The sequence below is a fragment of the Maniola jurtina genome, chromosome 17 (assembly GCF_905333055.1).
Source record: "Maniola jurtina chromosome 17, ilManJurt1.1, whole genome shotgun sequence".
In the NCBI taxonomy this organism is placed as follows: Eukaryota; Metazoa; Arthropoda; class Insecta; order Lepidoptera; family Nymphalidae; genus Maniola; species Maniola jurtina.
Genome location: NC_060045.1, coordinates 1,984,960 through 2,010,006, shown reverse-complemented (window position 1 = coordinate 2,010,006; position 25,047 = coordinate 1,984,960). Strand labels below are relative to the sequence as shown.

At 39.0% G+C, this 25,047-nt stretch overlaps 4 protein-coding genes across 4 annotated transcripts in view; 2 read left to right on the top strand and 2 right to left on the bottom strand.

Annotated features, from left to right (window-relative positions):
- Window positions 1-192: 192 nt before the first annotated feature.
- Window positions 193-5,338, top strand: LOC123874135 (mitochondrial 2-oxoglutarate/malate carrier protein-like). The gene is made up of 6 exons (XM_045919344.1): window positions 193-454; window positions 1,354-1,578; window positions 2,302-2,475; window positions 3,294-3,396; window positions 4,059-4,177; window positions 4,444-5,338. The coding sequence occupies exons 1-6, from the start codon at window positions 384-386 to the stop codon at window positions 4,625-4,627; spliced, it is 876 nt and encodes a 291-aa protein (XP_045775300.1). The 5' UTR covers window positions 193-383; the 3' UTR covers window positions 4,628-5,338.
- A 794-nt stretch (window positions 5,339-6,132) lies between these two features.
- Window positions 6,133-13,324, bottom strand: LOC123874078. The gene is made up of 3 exons (XM_045919251.1): window positions 13,185-13,324; window positions 8,549-8,718; window positions 6,133-7,753 (listed from the first exon to the last, which is right to left on the bottom strand). Exons 2-3 carry the CDS (start codon window positions 8,705-8,707, stop codon window positions 7,652-7,654), a joined length of 261 nt encoding a protein of 86 aa, XP_045775207.1. The 5' UTR covers window positions 8,708-8,718; window positions 13,185-13,324; the 3' UTR covers window positions 6,133-7,651.
- LOC123874077 (sepiapterin reductase) lies at window positions 11,016-13,189 on the bottom strand. The gene has a single exon (XM_045919250.1). It carries the CDS (start codon window positions 13,172-13,174, stop codon window positions 12,371-12,373), a length of 804 nt encoding a protein of 267 aa, XP_045775206.1. The 5' UTR covers window positions 13,175-13,189; the 3' UTR covers window positions 11,016-12,370.
- A 3,925-nt stretch (window positions 13,325-17,249) lies between the features above and the next one.
- Window positions 17,250-25,047, top strand: part of LOC123874076 (ski oncogene) — a 133,565-nt gene continuing 125,767 nt past the window's right edge. Inside the window, exon 1 of the mRNA XM_045919249.1 lies at window positions 17,250-18,234. Within this exon, the coding sequence (XP_045775205.1) occupies window positions 17,458-18,234 (777 nt within the window). The 5' untranslated portion in view covers window positions 17,250-17,457. The remainder of the gene's footprint in view (window positions 18,235-25,047) is intronic.

Sequence of the window (25,047 nt, the reverse complement as noted above, 5' to 3'; positions counted from 1 at the left end):
TTAAAAGGTATCACTGGTATCACATGGATATCACTAACATTTTAGTTCCGATTAGCATAGATAATACTCATAATTCGTCAATACATAATACTTACCTCTATGATAGGCAGACATATGTCTCTACCATGCATTACCATGTCTCTACCAGACAGTTTAATATTATTTGTCATTCAAGTGTTACAATGACAAACGTCAAATTCACGACCAAATGAAGATAAGATTGGACATGACAAAAACATCAAAAAAATAATATTTAAAAAACCATAAAATGACTGTAAATGTTTGTTAATATTTTTACACCATACCTAGCCAAGATTTTCCAACTTTCCACAACGTATAGAAAATAATCTCTGATACTTACCAAATAGTTTTTCTCAATAAATATGGGAGACAAAAAACCAGCCCGACAGCCTATACCAGGATGGCTGAATTTTGTATTCGGGGGATTGAGTGGGTAAGGAAATCAGGTTATGACCTATGGTTAGGATTCAAACACCGTTGGGCGTCGTTAATCATCATCATCATCAATCGATAGACGGCCACAGCTGGACATAGGCCTTTTATAGGGATTTCCACACTCAACGCCACTAGCGCCGCCTAAGTCTAAGGCTGAGTCGGCGCGGCGGTTCGTCTAAGTAGAATGTAGACCTATGTTTCTTAATACTACCTCATAATCCACAGAATTTCTACATGCCATCGTACCGGAACTACTAGGGTAGCTACTTAGTACTAGGGTAACTTTTTACTAAACCAGAAACTTATTTTCCAAATTGCCCCTTCCAGAAACTATATCTGGGACCTCCCGCGTATAAAGACCCTGTGCCATAGAAGTCGTCAAAAGCTAACGTTCGTCGACCCAATAAATCTCACTACTCCACGGGTCTCCTTTTAGAATGAAAGGGTTTAGCCATAATCCACTGCACTGGCCAAGTGCGGATCCACACAGTTATGCAAATATTCAATAACTTTCAAGCATGCAGGGCAGGTTTCCTCACGATTTTTTCCTTCACGTAAACTCAGAAAAGTTAGAGAATGCCTTTGTTTATCAGCTTTCCATGTAAGAATCATAACGCTAATATAATTTAAATATTTACGATAGTATCGGCCAAAATCGTTTGGGTAGTATTCACGTTTCTGGCTGAAATCCCAGCCGGTTGAAGAGAAAAGAGCTGTCTTCAAATCTCGGTTCAATTGTCGAGATGCCCAGGATCGATTCCCGAGTTCTCTGAACACGAGGCTAACATCTTAACCACTAGGCTACCACATCATCTTGCCTTACCACTGCTTCTACAACTTGCAAAATCCTTCATTGATTCATCATTTCATTCTCTACAACTTGCTAAAACATTGTAGCATGATGGGCATAACCGTGGTCCAACCAGCGGACTTGGTAAAGACGCGGATGCAACTGATGGGCCCGAAAGGAGACAAATCCGTGATGACCACTGTGTCAGGCATCCTCAAGAACGAAGGCGTCTCCGGCTTCTACAAGGGCCTCTCCGCAGCTCTCTTCCGGCAAGCTACGTACACCACTGCTCGGCTGGGTTGCTTTAACAGCTTGAATGATTACTACGCGAGGTTAGAGAACTAAAGTTAGGTTATATTGTTAGTTGATAGTAGGTACCTACTTATTTATGTTTATTTAGTAACACTAAACCTCTGAAACAATTTAGACAGATTTTTGACGGAAGGAGCTCGTTGTAGGTACCTACCTACCTGGTCAAAACTTACATATTACGTAGAAATAGGTAATTAGAATCGAAATCGGTTGACTTCAGATGCCGTAGAGTTAGAATTTTATTTTAATGTTGTAATTTTTCCCTCCAAAGCGCAATATTATTGGCGAATAAATATTTCCAAGTTCCATTTGAGTACGTATCATCTTGCGGTGGTTAGCGCCTGGCTAAAATCTCATCTGATGAGGTGTTTACAACCAAACCCAGACTTATCATTGAATAAAAAAAAATTGGTTGTCTGTAAAGTCGGTTTACTGATGATAGTTGAACGTGACAACAAAGGCCGATTGTGCTTCTTTGTCGCTCGTTCCGCGCTCTCGCTTGCACTTCAAGCCTTACATGGAACGCCTCAGAGCGAGGTAACGCCGCATGAGTCATGTTTTTTCGTGCGTGCAGCCGGCTCTATCGAATTATAAGACGTTGTCACGTCAAAAAAAAGGATTTTTATGTATCTATACTTAAGTACTTATTTTAGTTTTGGCGCACCTACTGCTAAAAGCCGTACCTAACTGAACTTTACTTAATGATATAGGTACTTAGCTTATTATAAGGACTTTTTGCTTAGTGCGTACGGTATACCGAGTTTCCCCATGAAGCTGGTAATTGGGATGGTGGCGGGAGGGCTCGGCGCGTTCGTCGGCAACCCGGCCGAGGTCGCCCTCATCCGGATGACGGCCGATGGAAGATTACCGCCCGAGAAGCGACGGAATTATAAGAACGTCTTCAATGCTCTGTCGAGGTAGGTAATAGGCATAGGCTGAGATCTATAGAGCGTACTTTGACTTTGCTCAGACTTAAGTTTCAGTTAAAACGAGACAGATTTATGCCAGTGATATAACGCTGTCTCGTTTTGACAGTTTCTTAAAAGTCTAAGCTATGTCAAAGTGCGCTGTATAAATCTCAGCCATAGTGCGCGCAGTCTCAACCGTCTTGCTCAAATACCGCCACGTTGCAACTGCAGATTGACTTGTATTGCGCGTACCTACTTATCTTACTACGTATCTTATTTTATTTTATTTTAACAAGTAAAACTTACAGCTTACAGGAAAAAGTAAATAGAAAATGAACAGAAGAAAATTAACTAGTAACAAGTTTTCACAGATATCTCTACAGTATCAAACTATGACACTTCACACTTTACTTAATATTATAAAGGCGAAAGTTTGTGTGTATGTGTATGTATGTGTGTATGTTTGTTACTCCTTAACGCAAAAACTGGATGGATTTGGCTGAAATTTGAAGATAGCTAATATCCAGGATTAGCACTAGGCTACTTTTTATCCCGGAAAATCAAAAAGTTCCCACGGGATTTCGAAAAACCTAAATCCACGCGGACGAAGTCACGGGCGTCGTCTAGTATATATTATAAATGCAAAAGTGTGTTTGTTTGTTGGTTTATCCTTCAATCATGTCGCAACCCACCAGTCTGCACTCTAGAGAACTTTCTGGCTCCACCGGCAACCATAGCCTGTGACTCCACCGGCAACCTGCCACTGCCAGTTCAATTTCTTGATGGTTTAGGTTGAATAAAGTTGATAAATTAGCGAACTCTTGCAGGATCACGTCGGAAGAAGGCGCATCAACGTTGTTCCGCGGAGCGAGCGCAACAGTTTTCAGAGCCATGATAGTGAATGGGGCACAGCTGGGCAGTTACGCACAGGTTTACACTTACCTACATCTTTTCTCTCTGTTCGTCGTATTCCTCAATGCTGAGGGTCGTGAGCTTTTCACGTCATGGTAGGAGTTTTCTTGGAATAACCTTCTACCTTTCTACTATCGTACCTACTACAAGGCCTGCACCGTAGCTGCGTAGGTATAAAATTCCACGGACAAGTACGAAGCGATTTGGCTCCTCGTTTTCAATTCAAACCACTAGGAAATGAAATGAAATGAAATTTATTTATTTGCTAAATATGCGTGGTTAACATAAGGATATACCGTCCTTCCAGTCTAGTCCAGTTGGAGCATCAGTTTTCCCTCCACTTTTAATATCGGCAGGTAGGTCGAGTCAATGATGCAGCCAATGTAAGGTCTGATTGCAGCGAAGCGCTGCTCTATATAAATTTTTAAAAAATGCGGTGGGTTCCTAAATTCTTCTACAACTCGATTAAGAGACCGAGATTTCGACTCTTGGGTCTCTAATTATATTCAGATGTTAGTTATGACCTGGACCGATGATGTCTTGACGTGCTCTCCGAAGCACGGACGGACGGACCTACTCCGATGAATTATTTTTCTGATGACTCTTGCTTATTTTTAACTGACTAAAAAAGGAGGTTCTCAGTTCGGTGTGTTTGAATTAATTTTTGTGATCTGGCTCAGGCTCGACAACAGCTGGTGCCAGTTTTAGGCGAAGGGATCTTCCTGCATTTGATCGCATCCTTGATATCTGGCTTGACTACCACGTTTGCGTCACTGCCCGTCGACATTATTAAGACTAGGTGAGTAGGTACAAGTATCTTTAAACACCAAATAACGGTATATAAATATAAAATAAACATAAATATCGGTTTTCAAACTATGTGCCCTGCCCTTATCATTTCAGCTTTGCAACCCTTTGAGCTATGTTGGTTACCCTATTCTACGGATCTCCCTATTTGATATTTGATTGCGCAGAGAAAATTCCAACATAGCTCATTGTCATTGCCCGCTCAAATTCCTCAATTTCTTAGTGGGGCCTATTTAATTTTTCATATTTTATTTTCAGAGTTCAAAATTCAGAAAAAGGCATCGGTCAGTTCCAAGTGCTAAGCACTATAATCAAGGAGGAGGGTGTGTTCGCACTGTGGAGAGGCTTCATCCCGACTTACGCTAAGCTCGGCCCCCTGACTGTGCTCATATTCATATTTTTGGAACAATGGAACGCTTTGTACTATAGGCTCACGGAATAGGCAAAAACATATCCAATATACTTTAGTGGAACGAAGGGAGTGCAAGGTTTCTATCGCTGTGACGGTTGATCAGTCGGCCCTTATTTCTTACATCGCGGTAATTTCCCCCCACCATGCCATTTTTTCTTTAAGATGTTGCAACTTGCAACTCACTACACTTTCTATTTTTTAAGCAAAATGAGATTAGACGGGATTCTGTAGCGTGGTTTTCTAGTTTGTTTGTAAACACGAAATTTGAAAGCTATAAGGTATAAAGAATATGACGATGTATACCTACTACTTAGTAGAATAGCTACAAGTTACCTGAAATTGTGTTTTTTTTTTTGCGTACATAATAAAATATTTCCGCAAGGAATATAAAAAGACACACTCGCAATTAAATAAACGCGCGATACAAAACACAAATATAAAATTGTTTAGAACTGTTAGGTATAGTAACGTGCGGAATTTATCCGAAATGTGAGCGTGTCTTGATTGAATAATATAAACAAGGCGAAAATATTAAGAATGCATGCATACCTAATTAAATATTTATTGTATGTACTTAAATGCCTTGTCTAAATAATCAAGATTGTCTCCGTTGACTAAGTATAAGTAGGTACCTATGCCTATCAGTTTCAAAAGCTATAATTACTGTTATTTCTATTTATTTTTTGTACATATATGCTGAAAATTGATTTGACGACTGATTACGAATAAATATTTATTGATTAAGAGCTTATTTTATTTATACCCTTATCGACAGCCCGGCTAGCATGGGCAGCAGATTAAAATTATATCCCCGATTATATCCACTGATTTCTATGACATCGGTGGATATAATCGGAGGATACAATTTTTATCTACTGCCCATGCTAGCCGGGCAGGTGGAGACTCTGAGGTTGACATCTATAGAACGCACTTTGACTTTATTCATACTTGAGACACTGTCAAAACGAGACAGTGCTATATCGCTAGCCTAAATCTGTCTCGTTTTAACTGAAGCTTAAGGGCCGGCGCACATATGGCGAAGTGCAGCGCAGAGCATTTTTCACAGTCAAAATATTATCGACATTGTCCTCATTGAAATAATATCTAAAATCAATTTTGCATCCGTGCGGATACTCGTGCATCCGCGCGCCGTCCCGCGCGTGCTCGCGCATTATCTGGTGCGTAATGTGTCACGCGATTAAAAAATTTCGCAGGCATGCTCTGCGCTGCGCTCCGCCATATATGCGCCGGCCACTTAAGCGTTCCAATACGACGCCTCTTAGCAACCGATTAAGGTTATGGAGTAAACTGCTCCACTCCTTCAAGGTTAGCCATCTTAATCTGAAATCTACAGAGCGCACTTACTTTGTTCAGACTTAAGACACAGTTAAAACGAGACAGCGTTTTAACTGAAACTTAAGTTTAAGCAAAGTGCGCTCTATAGATTTCAACCTTAGACCGCATCCGCGTGCGCGTTTTTAGGTAGTGACTGATGAGTCATCACCTAAGAAAGTTATTAAAATAAAACAAAAATGTATTAAAAACTATATTTTATTTTACACAGCCCCAAGTGGTTATATTACTATTGACCACAGATAAATAAAATACATTCAGTATGATCTATAGTTTTTTTTTTTTAATTTCGGAGACCAAAATGACGTTTCATGTGTTGTCTGTTTTTTACGGCTCTTTGATAGTGATGTGGTGCAATCGATACTTACCGATAACTATTAACAGCTGATACCGATGTATGAAAATAATTCCGATTCAAATGAAATAAATTATGGGCTGATTCTCAATTTATAAGTTTTACATCATCATCATCAGCCTGTGGACGAAAACTGCTGGACATAGGCCTTCCCTAAAGTTTTACATACCTACTATTGAAAAATTCCTGAGGTCAATTAATGAAGGACAACATGCACTGTCATTGTTGGGCTTGAATCATCATTTTTAGACATTTCTAAGTGTCATTTTGGTCTCTGAGAATAAAAAATAGACTAACTAACTAAATAGAGTAAGTAGTTAACTTTTGTCTATTTTGACATTTTTCGCAAAGATTTATATAGAGTGGTAACAGAACGCTAGCAAAAACGATAAAAGTTTGCAATGTATGCAATGTCATGTCAAAAATACGATTTTAGTCAAACCGTACTTTTGATATGTAAAATGACGAGTGAGATCTCAAAATGTACGCACTATATGTGTCACACACACACACAAGCTTACGAATTTGTCTTCAATTTTTAAAATACAATATATGAACTTGGCCTATCTGGAGTAAATATAATTATCTTTATCTTCCACATAAAAATAAAAAATACAGAAAAATTAAGTACCGTTCCGATTAAAACTAAAAAAAATCTAGATGTTTCCGAGCAGTTTTCGGTTTTTTTTCTAGGGTAGGAATTGTATGTATCCGATTGATTCCCTACTCATTTTGTGAATAACTTGAACCAAAAAGCACAACACAGATATTCAAAATATCGAAGTTATTGTAAGATAATACTTATAAAGTGTTTAGATAGGCATTAAGTTGTATTAAAAATTGAACCTAATAAGGTTCAACGCAAACTAATAAGTTTGTGTTAAGAAACTCTAGATTTAATTTTTACAAATAATATAAATTTTATGTCCTCGACTGTACGTACCTACCCAGTGGATTCATGAGATAAAGGAGATAAACTGCTTTGTTACATTAACTGTAGGTTATAAGCAATAACTCTATCAGCTATCAGACCTTTCTCCATCAAAAAATACTCATCATTTAAAAAAAAGAATTATTAGAAAAGACCGCTTGTGGCCATCTAGACACTTCCTATGGTACTATTAATAGTTTCCAAATATGTCACCTATGTGAAAAATAAATTATTTCACTATTTCATACAAGCTCCCATACTAGCGCGCGTTTTACGTTTGATAAAGAGTTGCTGATTTGATTAGTTGGAAACATTTATATTCTAGCCTTTTCATCATGATTTATGACAAAATAATATCACATAGTTCTCTATCTTTATATAGTTTTATACGTTATATAGTACAGTCTATAGCCCGTCACCCGTAAGCCACTTCCTCCACGATGGTCTCCCAGGAGTCCGTGGACTCTGTCTCCCAGGAGTCGTCGTCATCGTCGTCATACTCATCGTAGTAAGCCAGCTGGAAACAACCAAATAAATAAATATCCTTTTTAGTACCGAAATTAATAATATTCAATCTATATAAAGTGGGCTCTACACTCGCGGCGCGAAAGGCCGCGACAGCCCGCGACAACTGCGAATCACGAGTGTAGATGTTGTTCACGCCTTCGCGTTCGCGCCTTTCCCCGATCAGTGTCGGTTTTTGGTCCGCGACAAAGGGTTTCGTCCATAGTCACGAAAAAGACTGTGAAGATTTGCGAGTGTGGAGGAACACAGTTCACGCGTGGATCGCGGCATACATTTACGGCGTGAAATAACGGCGCGACTACGCGTGCGAGTGTAGAGCCGGCTTGACAATCGAAGAACAGTTAAACAGTCGAAAAAATCGATTGTTTTCTATCGTTTGATTGTTATACAGCGTGCGGGTTTAGTCAAAAATTAATTAGTCAAAAATCAAATGCAATTGCGCAATTAACTTAAATTGCGATTAATTCTTTCCAGACAATTTGCTCTGCAATAACTAAACCGAACTTACTTAATTCAACTTTATAACTAACTAACGAATCAATCGAAAAATTTAACTAACTATTGACGGTTTTTATTCGATTGTTGTTGTGAAATCGAGTAAATCGATAATCGATTGTTAAATTATTTGAATCATTCGAATGTTTTTAAGCGAGAATCGCCCATCGTTAAATCTGGATAAAATCTGATTAGTAGGTTTATGCAATTTCTAGCGAAGGTAGGTCTATCTTACAAGAAAAAGGTCAAAGCCTCCTTCAACCCGTCATCCGTCATTATAGAAACTCCTCACCTCATTCTCATGCAAGCGATGCACGGTATGCACTCTGATCTGGAACATCCAGGCCTGCCCCAGCAGCGCCACGGTGCCGCTCAGCAGCAGCGGCATGCTGAAGCGGCACTTCCACGCCAGGCTCATCAGGAAGATGAACAGGCTCTTTCGACCCCCCATCGTGGTATCATCTGGAGAAAATTAAACTTTGATTGTTTTTGACTGACTGTCTTTAATACTGAGACAGCGAATTGCAGATTTTTGGCGACAAGTTGTTTTTACAATAAGACAGTTGTCCGACCACAAACGATTAGCGAGAAACGAGTTGGCGAGTAAAGAGAAGCGAATGTGTAGTTTTGTCACTGGATTATGAGCGAGTGTGAGAAGGCGTCAAGCGAGAAATCGCCCGTCATACCTACATCAATTAAATAACTCCTGCGCAAATTGCGCGAGTGTTATTATCGTTATTATCGTCAAGAGAGCGTCCCTGGGCGAGTTTTTTTCTTTGATAGATCTCGTCGCTGCGATAAACTCTTTCTCCATTCTATCTATCGAAGTCTACCAATCCGCACTTGGCAAGAGTGGTGGACTATGGCTAAACCCTTCTCCTTCTAAAGAGATTCGTAGGTATCTTCACGGTAATGGGTCGAAGGTGTGTTGAAATGATGAGGTAGGCACCTACCTATTCAAATTATATGTATCGGAAGGGCGTTCCAAGTCTTTGCGTTAAAACTTTTCGTGTGAGTAGGTACATTAGATGTAAGTAAATTATATAAGGATAGCTTCGGAAAGGAGCTCACGGTTTTTAGCAGTTAGTTCAAGATAATACTAAAGGCCAATTCACACCAAGCACGTACACGTGACGCGCGTTAATCCGTAGACATAACTGCACGCATTACGTCTACGCGAACGTTCATGCCACGCAAGCGGAATGCCATGTCTCATACAGTTCCATACATTACAACGCATTTGTACGCGCTACGTCTACACTTGACGCAACGCTTACGCAGCCTGTGTGATACGAGCTGTTAATCCTACCAATAATCTAATACTAATACCTAATAGCATCAGTGTGCCTAGTGGGAGATTTTTAACCTATTCGATCGCGTAAAAGTTACTGCGTTTTGTATGGAATTGAAACAGCGCCATCTAGTGACAAGAAGATGGCGCTGTTTCGATTCCATACAAAACGCAGTTAACTTTTACGCGATCGAATAGGTTAAAAATCTCCCACTAGGCACACTGTGATCTAAAATCATCATCATCATCATCATACGTAACGACATAACATATACTTAATTAACTTCGAAAAGAGTGCGTGCCCGGGATCGAACTCCAGAGCTATTTTAATTTATAAAAGTAGTGCGTAATTTGACTACTCAGAACTAAGACAGTTAAAACGAGACAGATTAATTACTACTAGCTCCCTATATGATATAGACTATTATCACTGACCTCTATTATAGGTACAAGTACGCTAGACCTGCGATTGCCGACCTGTTTTTGAAGCAACTTAATATTATTCTTGTTGCAACAATATATTGTAGCCAATAGTGAGCGAGTGTCGGTCAATCAGAGTCGATTGCGCTGTAGCTGTCATTTATCATAATCGAGCCCCACTAGCAACACGAAGACCATTTGACACAACTGTCAATTTTAGTTCCCAGGGCGCTCCAAATCATTCATTTTATATGGCACACATCTACAGTGCATTTATACCTATATTTGTCAATTTCAGTGCTCTTCATAATCTTTCTCTTTATAACTGTCGAAATTCTAAGCAACTCAAAGTGCACTCTATAGATATTGTAATTGGCTTGTATTTTTGCTGAACCAATTTTGATGTAATTTAATAAAATCTGTTTTGAAACAAATTCTCCACAAATGTCCCAGGTTCGATTCTCGGGTAGAGTTTACAATGGCATATTTTGATAAATTATTGTAGCCTTTTACTATTAGATATATAGGTGGTACCTATTGACATAGCTTCAACCAACGATCTCTATACACTAGATGAGTCAAACCGAACGAAAATGTTTGTCGGCTGCAACTCGCTTTTGCTTACAACTAGATGGCCGGTATGGCTAATTTTACTGTAGACAATCTCTAAACAAAATTGAAGGTCTAAATGTATTGGCAGCGCTTTTCCAATTATCTCTGTGGAAAACTAAGACACTAAGTTTATACCTGTCAATTTAATTCCGTTTAGAGATAAAGCAACAGAATTAGCCATATTATCATTTGTCATACTAACTTTGACAGTTTCATAGGACACGATTTTCGTTCGAACTGACTCATCTAGTGTATAGTAGAGAGGTCGTTGGTTTCAACAAAAATATCCGTTCTTGGTAGCTAGCTGTCCAAAATCACCATCCTATACCCTATTATAAAGCATTCTTTACATAAAAGAACCAAAAAATAACTTATGAATGTAACTCATATGGAAAAATTTCAAACCAAAAAGAATCAGGGTAGAAAAACACAAGAGTTCAATTTCAAGCACTTTATTAATATGAATTGCATTCATAAAATATTTCGATACACGCATACAGTAGGTACAGAGATAAGTGGAATGTTATCTAGAAGTCTTTTGCTGATCGATTATTCCAGCACGCGCCGAATGTAATGAGTTTCCAATATGTAAGTTTTCATTAAACCAACATGACATTAAAAAGAACAGGCGATTACTGCTGATGATTACTGATACAAAAAAAGGCGAACTTTTAAAAACCTGTATTTTTTAAAAGTTCGCAATATATTGCAAATAAAACATCAGCCTCACGCTAGAGTTCAACGAACGTTGCGTAGATAGATGCACTCCCTCGCGTTGCGCTGTCGTGTAAAAATAAACGTCGTCTTTTCTTTAGAATTTTAAAAGATCTATTGGAGTTATTGTACAATTTAAAAGGGACCCATAAATCCAAAAAAATCCAAGCTGTACGCATATTGACTACTATCACCCCAGCATCTAGCCGCTCACAGAAATTAGCAGCTTAATTAGCTTAGTATAGGTTATGGCATCTGAAAACATAAATAAATGCTGATTTCCGCTTTCGTCGCGTATGATGCTGTCGACGCGTTGTTATGACGTCAATGTATTCGGCACGTGCTATAATCTGCGACCAGTTTTCAAGTACAAATATATTAGAAACTTTCAACTTTATGTATTACTACTATACTATAAGTTATAACTATATTTATTATTTAACAACAACATAGTCGCTAGACAGAGGAACACAGAAATGTTATTTGGAATGCAACAGTTTGTTTTGAGCTTAACAACACCAATTTTTTAGTATATTAAACTTTGGTTGAACTAAATTGACAGTGCACGATTTTTTATTTTATTTTATAGCCATCTAGTAATTTGACATGATTATAACTATTTAAGTTACCAAAACAACTGATATACTTAGATATAAAAGTAAATTGTAGATACAAAAGTAAATAACCCCATTTAACATCCCAATTTTGATGGAATTCTTTAATAACATTTTGTTTAAAGTATAATTCAAATTAAGTATCAAAATCTACCTAAAATACACATATAACAACTAATATACTTAATATCCAAAATGAGAATAATCCTCCATTAAAATATGATTTAAAATCAGTACCACACTTTTTTCATAGTACTAGATAGAAAAAGAGAGTCAATATCAATTTTAGCCCTGACTCCTGTCATTTCAGTTAGACTAAAGTTTGCATAAACTTACAATATTTATACCATATTTTGAAATTTTTATAGCATTTTTACCATAAATCGAACACCATAAATTCATGTTAGATTTGTGAAGATAACCATGGTTAAGAGATTCCAAATTTCCAATTATTTTTTTTAAGTTATTCATCATCGAAATAATCAACATGTTCTCCTGGCAAGAATTTGCCAGAAAGCAAAACTTTCATGCACTTTTTGGCTGTGACTTCTGGCTTTAGCAGAGTGCCCTGGTTTTTGAAAGAGGTGAAGACATCTCTGAGATTGTCGTTTATAGCTTCTTCTAGAACATTGTCAATCATAGCTGTCTCGACCGGTCCAGGGGAATAGTTAAGGACCTTGATATGTTTCTTTTCCTCTGCAAGCACTCTGAAATACATTTCTCTCGCAGCTTTACCACTGCAGTAGTAAGCCATGCCCCCCATAGGCTTAATAGCGCATAGAGATGTTATATTGACAATGACAACCCTATCTTCCACCTCTTCAAAGAGTTTGAGGAACTGAGTATTGAGAGAAATCACTTTAAAAACATTCAAGTCATAATATTTACGGAGTTCCGGTATATTTTCCATACGTGCGGTTTCCACAGCCAAATTGCCGAGCGACCCAACGTTATGGAAGATCAGACCTGTCTCGAAGTCAGTAACTTTGCGTCCGGATAACGCTTGCTTTAAAATATCCATCATTTGCTCTTCTGAAGCTGTCGATAAGTCTACAGAGTTGTAAGTAACTTTCACTTTCTCAGATTCGCATAGGCTTGCAGTAACTGCAAGTTCTTGTTTCTTACGTGCCAAAAGTAACATGAGGGAGTTGGGTCCAAGACATTTGGCAACTTCGACTGCAATCGCCCGACCTATACCCTGAGAAGCTCCTGATACAACACAGAAAGATGGCCCAGAAAGGTCTATGTTAGATGACGATGATGCCATGGCTACTTACAAGGGTTCACCTGTGTCCTTGAAAACTATTCTTGATCTTGAAGAAGTTTTTCCGATTCAGTGTCTCCGATGACAGGATCCAAGTCGCAACCCTCTCGCATCAACCGATCAATGCAGTCTGCTCTGTACGCTGACAAATTCTCCACAACTTTGTTCTTATTTTTCAACTTCTTCAATTTTCTTTCTGGAAAATTTTTAAATTAAATTTAATATTCAATCTATTGCTCAACCATTCTTCATAAAGTCTTGAAGTGATTGAATAATACTTTGACAAATAACTTTTGATAGTAAATGACTTTAAGATAACCTTAATTATCTATGTACCTAAATATCCATAAAAGGTTTTTTTAAGAGATAACAGTAGTACTGTTGCTGAGTAAGAGCTAATTTCATGATGGTGTAACCATAGTGATCCAAGTAACATTTTTCTCAAAATAAAGATTTTGACATGAAGGAGCAAAATCATAACTCTTACATGCCACACTGAGCGAGAGCCACTAAAAGCCACTTTCCTTGGGAGATCCCAACTTATCACTTTAGAATTAATGGAATTAACGACATGTTCAAATTAATATAATTGCCTCATTTCGAAAAATTAAAAATGTGACTTGGAATGTGAATCTTTAACTGAAATATTTCTTGGTGCCAAACTTCATAGTTATTGATAATTTGGTAATGACTTCTTAGTAAAAAAACTTCTTAATCTAATAAAATTTAAGAGTTCTTAACTTTTAAGATGTTTTTCTATTTTATGTTTATTTTATGTGGGTTGCATTTAATTGACTTTAACTTAGCAATAATCTTATCACGTGGTTTTCGTTCGATAAAGGAAAACATCGTAAGAAAACTTAAATAGTGCATATAAAAGTAATGAAATTCCGATGCATGTTACAGTGGCGGGTACAAGATTTTCAGAAGGGTCAAAGTGCAACTGCCAATGTGGGCCCGGCAGATATACCAATATTCTTACCTAGAATAGCAAGATACTCAGCGGAATCGGCCAATTTGTCACTTTTCTCTGGTTTGAAGTCGTCCTCGAATTCGGTTTCAGTCGGCGTGCTTGTAATTTGACTACCCCAAGGATCCATCAAAACCTGCGCAATAAATCACTAGTTACTTTGTCATTCCATGGTTAATAATGTAAATATAACTTTTATTTACGCCTTAATTACAATCCTAGCAGATACATTTAGGATATAAAATGATAGTGTCAGATGACTCGAATGTTTTACACGTTTTCAAATGTATTGCTTACTATGCATTATTATAATGTAGCTGTACTTACATGAAGGCTCGGAAAGCCGAATGGGCTATTGAGTATTGACTATTGTAAATTTGTAATAATTGTGAAAGGGATTAGAAAAAAACCTTGAGGTGTGCGAAATATGAAACCATTTAGTCGGAAACCATTGAATTTGAATCGAAAAAGTGGCAGTGCACTTGACATTTGACAATGACAAGTGACACTTGACACAAGTGTTTCCACTTACAATGTTGGTTTTACCCTAGTTTTTGTGTTAATTAACCTTAAATCATAATTTCATAACTTGATGATACATAGATACCTTGATTAAGGGTGTACAAGAGCCGTTCCAAGAAAAAAGGTATCTATGAAAAAATAGCTGTCACAATACTTTTCAACCACTTTAAAATTACTTTTTGAAATAGTTTCTACACTGATTTTTTGTTGCTACAAGATTTGTTTGTAAGCTTTAAAGTACATGCGATACATTATAAATAATTGTTTTATTCAATCAAATAGAGACAAAATGAAGCAACAAAGAAGATATTTTTTCCCTGTCACACGTCTTTTTGTGATATTTATGGTTTCCTAAGGCGCAGTTCTATGCTTTTGAGTTATTTTTCATGCAATATCAATTATTTCACATTCATTATAATCTAAAAACATCATTAATTTACGTTTAACACTACATTGCGAGTCGTTTCACCCTAAAATAAGGCGAAATTTCTAATAGTGGAAACACTGGCTATTGACGAAAATACCACAGACAATACAGATTGTCATAGACTACAGACGTGGGCTCAGACAAAGAATCAAGGGACGTGGGTCTTTTTACAACGGCCGGCATTGTATTGTATGGCGCGTAAAATGTTTTCGCTCGTCGTTGTCCTATGGGTTGTGGGCAATGCTATGACTTATTATCATGCAGGCTATCGCCCTTCCAGTACTCTGTCACAGCTGATAAACAATTATTCACTCCAGCCTAACATGGAAGCTGTGATTATTACATTGTGATAATTGCATTTTCAAAAATCCTGAATTCACATTAGGTACCTAGTACCTATTCTTCCTGCGACTGAGTCCAAACTCCGAGGTGATTGTGATTCGTTACACCTACAGTCATCACCGTGAGCATAGATTGTGAGCTTGCATCAGATATTATGTGTAGTGCCTACCTAGTTAGTTAGCACATTATTTTTGCATTGAATCAGGTTGGTGGTAGGTAGGTACTGGGTAGGTATATAGTTTCGAAACTCCTCCCAAGATTTTCGCCAGGCGAATGATATGGTACTAAGCTGGAATGGACTGCACCTAAATATTATACTTATTTATAGATTGCAGTTTCTCATCCGGCTCGAAGGACCAAAAACATAGGCTTTATGAGGAGTGAGCACATGCATTTATAGTAAAAGGCAGGAAGGCTTAGAGGAAGTATGAACTGACTGGGTACCTACGTAGTAGGTACACGTCACAGTTTTGTATTTATTATAATAAATAAATAATAATTTATTTTTTATTCATTCGTGAGTACTTTTATTTAGCTCAGGTTCCAAATTAATAAAATATTGTGAGTTGTGACGCAATTACGGCTCTTAGCAAAGTATCACAGCAAATACCGCGGCGCGTAATGTATGGGTACTCAGAAGCATGATTATAAAATGCTTTGTTTAGCAAATCTAGCAAAATTTAACCGTATTGCCATGACATAAAGTATACTTTGTAATGTTAAATTTAATTCGTGCTAAAAGTCTATCACTTGGGTAAGATGATATGAAAAAATGTTGTCTAAGTAGTTAAAAATAGAGTTCTATTTGCAGTGTATGTTTGTTAAGTGATAAAAGCAGTTTTCACGGAGCTGCGAGCGGTCGCACTAGACGCAGCTGCCGCCCCGCCCCGCGCCCCGCGCCGCCGCCCGCCCCGCCGCGCCCCGCGCATTCCCCGCGCGTGTCGGGCTTTCACAGAGTAACCAGACAGACAAGTAATTCTAATAAGCATTTCAATGTCTAAATGATTTTGTCTCTCAGATGCTGTAAGTATCAAAGAAAAATATGTTCTTTCAATATGATTTTCTACACGTTTTTCAGTGTCGATGTGTGCTTTTGAATATGTACATATTTTAATTGGTATGAACTTTAGATTATCCAATTAGAATTTGTAGTGAAAATATACTCTGAAAAACGTACCTATAAGAATCTTGTTTAGGTACTTACCTAATATTTTATGTCATTTCTGTTATATGCAAATTGAGCTTGTTGATAGCTCGTTAGATCTTTAGAATCTTTAGAAGATCTTTAGAATAATATGTAGGTACTAAGTGTTTAGTTAAAAATCATTCATTTTGTTTGCATTAAGTAGTAGAGACTACCTTTTTTCTTAGTTGGACTACAGCTTAGTCCAACTTATACATATAATTGAACTAGGTATAGCTTAAATGTAGCATTTGTAGATATATTTAATAGTTAAGTAGTACCTATCTAACTAACAGTAAAAGAATTTTCAGGATCGGATCATTAGATCTGGAGATTACCCTCTAAGTCTAATCCCTATATTCAAACTTATAAACTTTCCCTACATACCTAAATGTATAATTATTTTTATAGGAGTAATATTCACTTAGGTATTGCTAAGGAGATTTTGCAGTTGAAAATGAAAGTAAAACAAATTGAGCGTGTTTGTACATTTTGTCACGTGTGCGTGTGGCGTAGTCTTTGACGCGGGCGGCCATTCTGGATATTTTGACGGGAAGGTCGGTCACGTGACGCGGCGGCGGCGCGCGGCGCGCGGGGGGCGCCGGCTAGACTCTCCAGTAGCCGCGCCGTCCGTCTGCTGCTTTGACTGCGCCGCGCGCCGCGCCTCGCCCCGCGCCCGCAATACGTCGCCGACCGACGCGGACGCTCGACGTGCCGAGCGCTAGTGCGGTGCCAGTGAAGACGCGGAGTGGAGACGCAGAGATCGAGCCGCTCGCTCGGACGTGGATCGCGGCGGCGGGCATGGCCGCGCCGCGCTGAGGCGGGGCCCGCGCTCGCCCGCCATGGAGGCCGTGGCGCCGCACATCAGCTCCGTGCTGCGCACGTACCAGGCCAGCGCGCCGCGCTCGCTGCAGGGCCCGGGCGGGGCGCTGCGCGCGCCGCCGCCGCCGCCGCCGCGCGCCGCGCCGCCCATCCCGCTGGGCCCGGCCGCCGACGCGCTGGGCGCGCGCGGCGAGACGGCGCTGGAGGGCGAGCCCGTGGCGTGCTTCAGCGTGGGCGGCGAGCGGCGCCTGTGCCTGCCGCAGATCCTCACCTCGGTGCTGACGGACTTCACGCTGGAGCAGATCAACCGCGTGTGCGACGTGCTGCAGATCTACTGCTCGCGCTGCACGCCCGAGCAGCTGCACGAGCTGAAGGCGGAGGGCGTGCTGCCGCGCTCGGCGCCGTCGTGCGGCCTCATCACGCAGACGGACGCGGAGCGCCTGTGCGCCGCGCTACTGCACGCGCCGCGCGCCGCGCCACGCAAGCTGGCCGGCTTCCGCGTGTACCACGAGTGCTTCGGCGGCGCGCGCGGCGTGTGCGCGGCGGCCGCGGGGCTGGTGCAGTGCGCCGAGTGCCGTGGCGTGTTCGCGCCGCGCCGCTTCGTGGCGCACTCGCACGCCACGGAGCACCGCACGTGCCACTGGGGCTTCGACTCGTCGCGCTGGCGCCGCTTTCTGCTGCTGGCGGACGACGAACCCGAGCCCGACAAGTGCGCCGCGCTGCTCGACGAGCTGGCCGAGCGCGAGGCGCAGGAGCCGCCGCCGCCGCCGCTCCCGGTGCCACTCAAACGGAAACAGGTCAGTCAGCCGTCTGCTTGCTCTACACTCCTTGACATTACTCAGTACTTAGTTACATTTGTTTTTAGAAAAAGATTATCTATAAGTACTTCAACAGGTCATCTGCTTGCTCTACACTTCTTGTACATCAGTAGGTGTTTACTTAGTCAAATTAGTTTTAGGAAATAGCTAGGTACCTATTACTTAAGTACTTCTTCCGTATAATAAGCGATCATAAAAAGCACCAGATTACACCCTGTAATCAACAACCACCACCAGTCCCCGTATTAAATCTTCAACAACCACCACAAGTCCCTCCATTGAATCTTCCGCCAATACAATTTCCAATTGTTCATAAATCCAATACAACATAAGCTCGATATTCACTAATCCGTTTCGCCACTTCATTTACTCAGTCATTTTCATCTTCCTTCCTCTGTGCTCCCTGTTAGTTAGCATATCCAATCATTTTCGTACTTGACAAATTGGAACCCTAAACTTCCTTGCCAAAATCATTCCTGAGAATTGGATTCTGTAAATTTTCTTGTCTCACATGAAATTTTCAGTTATCAAACTGAAAATTTCAATTTCCTTTAGGTTTATTCCCAAAGCATCGAATGCCAGAAAATTCAACAAATTATCATGATGTTACTCTACACCCTAATTGAATGAGCTAATCATATCTGTTCCATGAATATAGTTCTGGTAGAGCTGTAGAGATATGGGTAGTCCCAGAAACATAGTTTTAGTGTTCCTTAAAATTCTCAACCCAAAATTATCATCATTGTCTTACGCAAAGAATTTATCGAAATGCGACGCAATTTTGTGTAATTTTAGAGTAAACACTTGTAGTAAGTACGTAAACCAGACTATCTTTATTATTTAGAAACTAGTTTCAAGTTGTTCTTCATAAAACAGACGCTTGTAATTGTATAAATAGACGCTTATTATAATCCTACAATTCCTATGCCATTGAGAAATGCCTATAGTATTCTAATTAGAATCTTACTTGTTAATAAATTCTAGTGTTTTCTACTTTCATAAGCCTCTTTTGCATTCCGCTCACATAATGGCTGTATTATTCCCCATACCTATCATTCTATAAGTACCACCATTGTAAGAGTAGAGAATAATAAATCGGGGTTGGTGCACCTCTAAAGCGATGAATAGCCCCCGTCAAAGCTTTAACCTTCAGGTTTTTAAACACGTTTTGCGATGCGAATTCTTTTTCTTATTCGACGAGAAAGAAGCGTCGCTTTAAATAAAACTATGAGCTTGCCGTCAGTTTTTCAGTAAACAAAACTATAGTGGGGTAAGTGGTTATCTGTCATCTGTCAGTATGGCAGTTTTGTCTGGTGGAAGGCTTCGGCTGTGGCTACTTTGTTGGCTATAAGCTACGCTATAGAGTCTTTAGCGTAGTAATTAGCCACAGCCGAAGCCTAGCCTAGCATATAGGCTAGCCTATAGGCTATATAGCCTATAGGCTAGCCTATATGCTATATAGCCTATAGGCTATAGCCCTATAGCCTTTGTCTATGGTATAGAGTATAGACAAAGCCGTATCGCCAAGTGATTTGGCGTTCTGCCTCGTAGAAACCGATAAGGGGTGTGGGTTTAATAAAAAAACTGCCATAACTTTTCAAAATTAGCCTGCGTACCATCTTCATATTGAAATCGAGGATAGGTAGGTCGCTTGCAGTCAAGGCTTGCAAGCGACACCACACCTCAATACGAAGATTAGTACAGCTCCGATACCACTGATTTACTTTGTAGAAACTGATTTGCATCTTAACCTACATCATCACTTACTATTGTGAATATTATTGTAAATTGAACAATTGAAAAGAGCAACCGCCGAGTTTCTTGCTGGTTCTTCTCGGTAGGAACAGCATTCCGAACCAGTGGTAAATTATTTGACGATTCAATAGCACTTGTAAAAGTTTATTTGAATAAAAATCTATTCTATTCTATTCTATTCTATTCTACTCGATCGCAGAATCGCAGTCAAAGTCTAACTTGTAATCTTTAAAAAATGACGAATGACGTTTTTAAAATGATCTACGTTTATCTGGTCGATTGTGGAAAGGATGCATCAATCATTGCCACAATCTCAGTTGTTGTTGTGATGGGCTGAATTTTTGGCATTCTTCCTGCAACAATGCATTTCAGCTAAATATTATAATCAGAGAGTATCGGCAATTATAGTTATAGAGATAATTGCGATCAAATTAGGTATCAAGCCATGACGCTACCGTCATCCCTGAGGATCGCTGATTTTTCCAGTCATACACCTTATTGACCGTTCGCCTTGGCTCAATAAGAAGTTTTCACTAATAAACTCTTATAATGTAAGTACAAAACATTCAGATGTTCTGAATTTGGAAATACCTATAGATTTGTGAAGTCCAAATCTCGTAAAATCGGAGGATATCGGAGGGACTCGCTGCAAGCAAAGCTATTTACAGCGTTCAATAGAAAGCATTGTTTGACGCCCTTCATCTCGCTAGATCTAAGGGACTAGGAATCTAGGGTGGTAACTAACCACGGCCGAAGTCTCCCACTGGACCAGACCAGTGATATAGAAATTATAATATTCCAAACCATGCCGGGGACCTCTCACTAATAAGACCACAGTGCTTATCACTATGCCAGGAAGGTATTCAACCGTTCACCTTATGTTAGTCAAAGTCAAAATCATTTATTCAAAGTAGGTACAATTGTACTCCTTTTGATGGTCGAAATTGTTAAACTTGTACGATATAGTGGTGATAATTAATTACGTTACTTCAGATTCAGATTGGGCTGCTTGTTTTACGCGCAGTATACGTGAAACAAAGATATTTGGATTTAAAATATTCAGCCAGTTCGTCACGCGTGCGCGGCGACGCAGGGATGCGTATGCGCAAACTCACGCAACAAATCGGCACACACGTGTTTACCGTGCGGCGTAATTACACGTCTGTGCATGCGTCTAGTTATCTACACGCTTTCATTGCGAACCGATCGTCAGACACGCCACTCCTATTGAGGTCACTTTCTGAACATGCGTTATTGTGGTTATTTGTATGCTTGCCGCTTATTTGGAGAGTCCATAGATAGATAGATAGATAGAAATTTTTACTGCACACAAAAACACGTAAAGGAACACAACACAGAAAGAAGAAAACAGAAAAAACAATTGTGTGCAAAGGCGGCCTTATTGCTTAGGCAATTCTACCAGGCAACCTTTGCTCAACAGTGCGGTGTAAGCTAGAGGTCCGTCTCCTATCGGGGGTCCGAGCCTGGATGCTCTAACTATTCGAAGTTATATTGTGCTAGGCAATTAAATATCACTTGCTTTAATGGTAAAGAAAAACATTTTGAGGAAACCTGCATACCTAAGAATTCTCCACAATGTTCTCAAAGATATATTATGTGAAGTCTGCCAATCCGCACGCGAGGCCAATATGGCCAAATTGTGAGCTGGCAATGAGCTGATCATGATAATGTTGACATTCTATTCTAATCATTTTGATATTCAGGACATCACTGAGGGAAGTCAACAGCAACAGAGTTCGCATTGTAAGCATATAAAATGCATATAAGTAGTCTTTCGCGCGATTACATAGTGAAATTGTACAAAAATGACCTCAATACAACCCGCTCCGTCCACCGAGTGCCGACTCAGCGACGCCGGGTATCTACCAAGCAAACAAATTATATCTATTGCCATTGCAATTTAGGGCCTTTTATCAATCTATTAAGGTATTTTATCACATAATCGTAAGACCCTAGAATGTGGAAAACCTTAGAAAAAAGCCTGGGTCCAGCTAAGGAAGTCTATCGATTGAGACGATATTTCTCAATCGGATGGTCGGATAGACTATTTTGGCTTAAAAACATGCAAGTTACCAAGCTTTACCTGTGCAAAACACCTTTTGTAATCCTGCTAAGGAAGTTTTGAAGATTATTAAAAAAGGCCTGTGACCAAAGGACGTTGACGAAGTAATGTTATGTAAAATCAATACAGAATCCAAACATCAGAATCAAAAGAAAGAAGGAAACCAGAATTGAAATTAGGCGTTTGTTAGGCGTTCATACGTCATATTATTAATTATCTAGACATTATATCTACCACACGGATGTATGTAAGCCAAAGACATTTAAATAGGTGTAAGTACAAGGTTTTTTAGAGGCACTGATAACTGATAACAATACATGACAAGGCTTTATAAAAGCTATTGATAACAGAAATATTCACGAATAACAATTTGTCTACTGATAAATCCGCGTCTTTGGTCTACTGATAAGGTCACGTGACGTCACTATTAAACATACTATAAATGTCCGTAATAACTAAGTACCACATAGCATTTAGTTCTACAAATATAGCAAAACTCGTCTCCAGTATTATTATATTCCTAGATCCAGTATTAGTATATTAGTATATTCCTATCTCCAGTATTAGTATATTCCTAGATCCATCAAGCTGAGATAAACCTTCTGATTTCTCCTTCCAAAAACGTTTCCTTTAAAGGAGGCCTTTCCCTTTACCGATTACCTACTGAATTGGTGAACCAAAAGTTCTGAAACTTTTGGAAAAGGAGAAGCTTTTGAAAGATACTTTTGGCAGGAGAAAATCACAAGGAACATCAGGAAATCTTTCTCAGTCTATCAGTTTTGTTAAAAGAAAAAAGAAAATTATTAGTAAATTTAATTTATTTTAAATATTACCACATAAAAAATGGCCCTTTGAGTCGGATATTAAATTAGATGCAGTTTAAATTAAAGGGGTTTTACCGGCTTAATCCTCTTTAAACACCCTAATATTTAATTAGAATATTAGATTATCTTAAAAAGTACTTTTTAAGATAATCTAATATAAAATATTCTAGCTAAGTATCAAACTTCGCCAATAACAAAAGAACTTCAAATTATTATAATACTTACATGATTCATCATAACTATGTCTCTAATAAATATTCATGCTATTACATCGTTAATGCTTAAAAAACAAGTTGGAACACATAACGATATAATATTATAAACATAAGCTTTTTGTTACAAATAATAATAAAACCAGCCGTAAACTTCACTGCAAGAGTCACGAGAGTCCAGAATGTGACTCTTATTTACATGTAATAAAGGTTGAAATGCAACAGCACTTTGAAGACAAGTTCAAGCCCATGCATGCGGTCATTAATATGCAATTACAATACGGTTGCATGTACGGAATGTATCACTGAGTGATCACATGTTGGTGTGACCAACACGTTTGTCTGTTACTGAGAAAACCATGAAACAAGTAGAATACTTTAAAGCCGGGACTCGACCGCGAAATGAGCGAGGTCATTAATGAGTCCGTTTAACTCGCTACGACAATTTCCATAGTTGAAGGCTCTTTCGCGGTCGAGCCTCAACTATGGAAATTATCGTTGCGAGTTAAACGGACTCATTAATGACCTCGCTCATTTCGCGGTCGAGTCCCGGCTTAATACTACCATAGAATAGCTGAGCTGATTCCTAGTTCTATGACAGAAATATCTAGAAATCCTACAGAAAAGCTTTTTAATTATAAAAGTACATAATATATTCAGAGTGGCTGCCCTACAAACGGAGTTTGGTTCCTATTTGAATTTAAACCGAAACTTAATGAAATTTAGACACTTTTCATAAATTATTATCTGTGTTGTTTTTGATTTTTAACCCCCGACTCAACTCAAAATTCTGAGTTTGCACTCTTTGGGTTCACAACAAAATGTATGAGCAGAGTGCTATTTGGCTTCTGGCGTACATCAGAATTTTTACTCATCACCCAGTTATCTAGTATCTACACTCCATATACGAGTACCTACTATATTGTGTCAATAGTTCTAATTAATTGTTCTCAACACCTTTGTGCCTTCGGAGACACAAAGTCAACTATACAATTTAATTCTGAACTCCGAGTAAAATAATAAAGTGCTAGTGGTTTAATTCCCAGTGGGATGCGGAAGTAACGGCAATCAAGCCGTGGCAGAGAGCTGGCAGCTTGTCAAGAATTAAAAACAGACCCTGCGAAATGCTGAGTAGGAAAAAATTAAAATGGCCAGCCAGATACAAACTCATTTTAATAGTAGGTACTTTTCTTCTGCTCTACGCCACGAGTTACTACGGAAACGGATCGTTTAAAATTGCACATTTTGAAGGTATCTCCATGAAAAATATATAGGTAGGTATATAATCGTTTCACAAATCAACTTCTATATACAATTATCTATTGAAAATTTATAACACCCCCGACAAGTGAAGGTTACAGTAACTAGAAAAAAGCTGATAACTTTCAAACGGCTGAGCCGATTTTCTTGAATTATAGCGAAGAACACTCTCGATCAAGCCACCTTTCAAACAAAAAAAACTAAATTCAAATCGGTTCATTAGTTTAGGAGCTATACGATGCCACAGACAGATACACACGTCAAACTTAAAACACCCCCCTTTTTGGGTCGGGGGTTAATAAAGCGTGTATATTATACGCTACTCTCAAGTAATGGAACTAGGGGAAGTCTCATATTTGTAGAAATAAAAAAAAAGCAGAGCGTAAACCTGAGAACAGAAAAACTTGGAGCCATAAATCCTGAATTTATGTGTAACTGCAAAGTATTTTGTACCCCTATCGATATAGGGGTACAAAATACTTTGCAGTACTAATGCCTACTAATAACCTATGTATAAAACTAGATCTGTTCAAGTAGGTAACCTGTCGAGAACAAAGGTACCGGTTTTGATCTGATAAGCCATCTGCAATTGTTTGTGTAATCAGGTCTTTTATATCGGTTACAAGAATAATAACAACATGAACCACCTTCACAAATA